The sequence below is a fragment of the Schistocerca americana genome, chromosome 5, assembly GCF_021461395.2.
Source record: "Schistocerca americana isolate TAMUIC-IGC-003095 chromosome 5, iqSchAmer2.1, whole genome shotgun sequence".
NCBI classification, from domain to species: domain Eukaryota; kingdom Metazoa; phylum Arthropoda; class Insecta; order Orthoptera; family Acrididae; genus Schistocerca; species Schistocerca americana.
The window spans coordinates 219790185-219796184 of NC_060123.1; the positions used below are offsets into that span (position 1 = coordinate 219790185).

The 6000-nt window shown below is 37.0% G+C and overlaps 1 protein-coding gene across 1 annotated transcript in view; it reads left to right on the plus strand.

Moving 5' to 3' along the window:
- The window catches only part of LOC124615872 (venom dipeptidyl peptidase 4-like), a 259563-nt gene extending 254075 nt beyond the window's left edge, over window positions 1-5488 (plus strand). Inside the window, exons 13-16 of the mRNA XM_047144037.1 lie at window positions 28-222; window positions 2559-2719; window positions 2812-3023; window positions 3123-5488. Of these exons, the coding sequence (XP_046999993.1) occupies window positions 28-222; window positions 2559-2719; window positions 2812-3023; window positions 3123-3221 (667 nt within the window). The 3' untranslated portion in view covers window positions 3222-5488. The remainder of the gene's footprint in view (window positions 1-27; window positions 223-2558; window positions 2720-2811; window positions 3024-3122) is intronic.
- Window positions 5489-6000: the final 512 nt, after the last annotated feature.

A 6000-nucleotide genomic window follows, 5' to 3' on the forward strand; every position in this document is an offset into this window, starting at 1 on the left:
GTAACGTATTGAAAATCTAATTTGCAGGTTCAGTGCGCCATCTTCCTGTGACATAACAGATAAATATGAGGTGGACTGGCGAACATATTTAACAGTAAACAGGAGTGTTGTATATGCTGTCATTGAAGGAAGGGGATCAGGCTGCAAAGGTGACAGGATAATGCATGAAGTTTATAGAAATCTTGGTCAGTTTGAAGTTGAAGATCAAATTCATGTTACAAGGTAAAAGTACGGCATATTTATCTTCTTAATTTCACATAAAACTTATTTCTCACTATAACAGTGCTTCAGAACTGAGCTCGACAACAAAAAGGCTAATATTGTTACATCAATAACTTTGCTGATGCATCACTTCCTGCGAGGGAAACATACGCACATCAAAAAAAAGTTTTGCATCACCTCAGTTCCAAGAGCTTTGGAACCTGTACAGAAAATTGGAATAAAGATGAACATAAACATCATTTCCACCCTTTTTATTGCTCATGAAAACCACACATTGCATGTACCACCATACAATGACACCTTCAGAGGTGGTGGTCCAGACTGCTTTACACACTGGTACCTCTAAGACCCAGTAGCACACCCTCTTCCATTGATGCATGCCTGTATTTGTCGTGGCATACTATCCACAAGTTCATCAAGGCACTGTTGGTTCAGATTGTCCCACTCCTCAATGGTGATTCGGCATAGATCCCTCAGAGTGGTTGGTAGGTCTCATCGTCCATTAACAGCCCTTTTCAATCTGTCCCAAGTATGTTCGATAGGGTTCATGTCTGGAGAACATACTGGCCCCTCTAGTTGAGTGATTTCATTGTCCTGAAGGAAGTCATTCACAAGATGTGCGTGATGGAGGCATGAATTGTCACCCATGAAGACAAATGCTTCACCAATATGCTGCCGGTATGGTTGCACTATCGGTCGGAGGATGGCATTCACTTATCATACAGTCTTTACGGTGCCTTCCATGACCACTACCAGCATACATCGGCTCCACATAAAGCCACTCTTAAACAGCAGGGAACCTCCACGTTGCTAGACAGTGTGTCTAAGTCATTCAGCCTGATTGGGTTGCCTCCAAACACCTCTCTGACAATTATCTGGTTGAAGGCATATGTGACACTCATCGGAGAAGAGAACGTGATGCCAATCCTGAGCGGTCCATTTGGCATGTTGTTGGGCTCATCTGTATCGCACTACATGGTGTTGTGGTTGCAAAGATGGACCACGCCACAGTCGTCGGGAGTGAAGTTACGCATCATGCAGCCTATTGCACATATTTTGAGTCATAACATGACATCCTGTGGCTGCACTAATAGCATTATTCAACATGGTGGCATTGCTGTCAGGGTTCCTCCGACCCATAATCCGTAGGTAGCAGTCATTCACTGCAGTAGTAACCCTTGAGTGGTCTGAGCGAGGCATGTCATCAATAGTTGCTGTCTCTCTGTATCTCCTATATGACCGAATGACATCGGTTTGGTTCACTCCGAGACACCTGGACATTTCCCTTGTTGCGTGCCCTTCTTGGCACAAAGTAACAATGCGGACATGATTGAACCGAGGTATTGACCATCTAGGCATGGTTGAACTACGGACAACATGAGCCATGTACCTCCTTCCAGGTGGAAATGAATGGAATTGATTGGCTGTTGGATGCCCTCTGTCTAATAGGCACTGCTCATACATGGTTGTTTGTATCTTGGGGCAGGTTTAGTGACATCTCTGAACAGTCAAAGGGACTATGTCTATGATACAATATCCACAGTCAATGTCTATATTCTGGAGTTCTGAGAACCGGGTTGATGCAAAACTTCTTTGATGTGTGTAGTTTCCAATGTAATTAGATTACTTCAGAAAATGTTCGTACATGCAAGATATGCTGCCTTGCTTTTTTTAAGTCTTTCTCCCTTAAAACTTTTTAAAGTGCTTCTCTTGTTGTAGTGAAGAAATTGCCAGGATGAGAACTATACACCACTCATTCGTTTGTAGATCACATCAGTCTCCAGTCTCCCTTTTATCTATAAGTAATACAGTTTTCCCTACTGGCTCCATCTGCCAGAGACTGTGGTCATGTGTGTGTGTGTGTGTGTGTGTGTGTGTGTGTGTGTGTGTGTGTGTGTGTGTGTGTGTGTGTTGCATTTGCATGAGTATGTGTGTTTCTATTTTCAACAGTGTGTGTGTGTGTGTGTGTGTGTGTGTGTGTGTGTGTGTGTTGCATTTGCATGAGTATGTGTGTTTCTATTTTCAACAAAGGCCTTGTTGGCTGAAACCTCACTTTCTGTCAGTTTTTGTTGTGGTTATCTGTGACTCAGCATCTCCACTACATGGTGAGTAGCAGCTACCCTTTTCGCAATATTGTTACATCCAATCCTGGATTTTTCGCAGTTTTTATTACTTAACTTGTTGTCAGTAAATGAATATTTAAGGTGTAATTTGTTTATAGCAAAGATATTTCTTAAGTTAAGCCATAAAAAATGTGAATGCTTCATTCATTTTACCTTTACTGCCACCAAAATGAACTACTATATTGAAAAACATGTAAACTTAATTGTTTCTAGGAGACTTTTGGATATATTGAACTTCATTGAGAGTTCTAAAATTGCTGTATGGGGCTGGAATTATGGTGGTTATGTGACATCACAAATCATGGCAAAAGATAAAGGAAACATATTCAAGTGCGGCATCGCTGTTTCACCCATAACTAGTTGGCTGCACTACCGTATGTTTTAAAGTTCTGATATGAATAACTAAATTTAGTGTTTATCAGTAACATTATTTTATTAGTCTAATAAATATGTTTATGTTGTCCAGATGCCATGTACACAGAGCGGTATATGGGCCTCCCTACAGTGGAAGATAATCTTGAGAACTATGTTACATCAGATGTTCTCAATGATACTGAGAACATAAGGAACAAAAAATTCTTTTTAATTCATGGAACAATGGATGACAATGTTAACTATCAACATTCTATGCTACTTGCTAAAAACTTACAGAGTAAAAATATTCTTTTCAGGCAAATGGTAAGTGTCTATTCTGAAGAGACTAGTTTTAGTATTCAGACTACAATTAATCATGATAATTGACTAACTGATCACATTTATGTCACTACCTCATTGCAGAGCTATGCAGATGAAAGGAATGACCTCTTCCAAGCCCGTACACATCTTTATAAGACAATGGAAAAGTATTTGGAAGAATGTTCAGTTTTAGAGTGGTAAAGATACAGTGTACTGATGATCTTCATCATATTTCAAGAACTGTCATGATTGTTCATTGAACAAAATACAATCAAAACATATTTTTTTCTGTCACTCTCAAGAATCCAAAAGTAGTAAATGTCTTAGTGACCCTCACTGCTAAAGCATGGAACTACACTTTATGGGTTCTATACTTTAACATTGTCAAAATATTGTAAAACATTTTGTAATGGGAATATACTCATAGACAAACTGTAAATATATTTGTATAAAAGCTATTGAAAAACCAGCCAAAAGAAAGAGGACTAAAACATAAGTTTCTTCTTTTGTATTCTGTATATTACTCTTCTGGCATCTTCTGATTGCCAAAAATGTAATAACCACTCATACAACTGCAGAATAGTTTGTGTGTGGCTTTTCAAATGCTCTCTGTATTTTTAACAAGGACCCAGTTACCTCAGAAGCAAATTTGACTTATAAATGTTTGTTCTCACATCTGTTCTTCATTTGAATCTACTTTGTAAATAGAATAATGACCTGTTTTTTCACTAGATTATGTATGTTTATCTTTGACCTTTCAAATATTTGTCAAATAAGCATCTTTTAAATTTATGTTTTCTGCTCGGCAAGACAATAATGTGGAATGCATTTGTTTATAATGAATGACAAAAATTCCAGACTGGTATCAACATTGGTGAGTGTCATCCACAGAAATATATCTGACATGTTTATATGATTCTCCACAGTGAATTCTCAAGTACTGTCTGCACCGTGACTAGCACATCACAAGTGTTGCAAATTAGTTGCTGTCAATGTAATGTTATTTACGTCTGCTGATGCATATAAGAAATTGTTGTAACATTCTGGAAAACAATGGCTTTTAGAATAAATATCTAGGATATAAAAGAATTGTGCTTGTGAGACAGTTCATTACTTAACAATACTCCATATTTTCTTGAGAACTAATGGTATGCAAAATCAGAGAATGAAACACATAGAAAAGACACTAGCCATCAATCCACAAGTACATGAAATGACCTAATGATATTTTACACAAATCATATCAGCCATAAAATGAATTTATTTGAGGAAATGAGATCCTCACTGGTCATTTTCTGACCTCGTGAACCATTCTAAATCTACTGGCTCACTAATAAACAACAAAACACATATTTTGCTCACATGTGCTCATAACTGTAAATGAAAGAACCCTCATTAAATATTTAATTATAAATAAACATGGCCTGTTTATAGCTCCTTGAGCTCTTTTCAATGGTGCTCTTAGAATTTACTTAGGTTGCACCATATTCAAATGACATGCTACTTTATTAATTACTAAAATAAATAATTACTTTATTAATTATTAAATACATCTTAAATCAGCGTATATAACACATTGGGAGAATGGGACTGGTTATGGCCTCAAAACTCTGTATTCACATTACATACATATGTTAAGGATTAAGAGTTCTAGGACATTTCCATCAATCAAACATAATTAAAATGTGTGTTTATATTGCTTATACTTCCAATTGTGATGCAAGGTGATCAGTGATGATAACTGGCACTTTCAGCTGTCATTTGATGTATTGTTTTTGACTATGTCTTTATGCATGTATGTGCTGTTAACTTTTGTATGTTTGTTGTAGAAATACTGATTTCTGTAAACTATTGTAAATTTCTTAATTTTTTAGTACAGCTCTTGTTAGTTAGTTGTAATGAGTTTGTCTCATTGGTACAAACATTTTTGTGTATCTTGAACTTATATAGAATTAGATGAAGATGTGAAAATTGATTTCTGCAATATCAGCATGGGTTCTTTTCATAGCTCGACATGAGGCCTGGCATTATAGCTTCATGTTCTGTCTCATTGTCAGGCTAGTCACTGCTTCATACGGTCCTTGGAAATTCTTTTGCCCAGCGCTCCTCTAGTGCCACCTGGGAACACAACTCTACTTCACAAAGTTTGCAATAGCCTCAGCTCTGTGTTTACAATTCTCACCCACTGTTGGCCAAGCAGTGAGTGTTGCCTTACATATTGTGTACCGAGAATTATAAATGAAAGGACTGAACAATACAAACACTTCTGAATAACTGAAGTTGTCTTTGTTAGTGAGTAATTTATCTAACAATGGAAACTCCAGATAGGAGTACATTATAGAGTAATTTATCTGCCATATAAAATACTCACAGTAAGCTGTGTCATAAATTTATCTTTGCACCAATGATGTAATATACTGAATTCTGTAATCTCTTTCAAGCTTTGTAAATATATTTTATCATATTCACAGAGTCAAATGCTGTGGTGCTGTAACACTGTGTGTGTGTGTGTGTGTGTGTACTTCACAAGTATTAATATCCATTGCTGTGGTAATGGGGTGTTATTTCAATATTTAATTATATTCCTGCAAATTCAAACTATCAAACATTCTCTACATATTGCAAACCAAGCATGTGAAGTCAGAAATTCTAAAGCATTCATGAAGAGCAAGAATAAAGCACCTGAAATGACAGTGTGCCATGGAAATGGATCATGTCAATTAAATTAGTTAGTAATGACTAAAACAGAACACTGTGTGTAAGCTATTGTAATTTCAGACACTGGAAAATCTGAGATGGAATAAGAACAATAAGAAATGGGTAGATTGCTATTCGCAACATACAGAAGGTGCTGAGCAGCAGAAAGGCACATCAGAAGGAGACCAGCTGCTGGATATTATAATCTGTCAGGCAGGATCCTCCTTCAGATGCAGTAAAACAAACAAACACACATGCACACACACTCATCCATTCATTCACT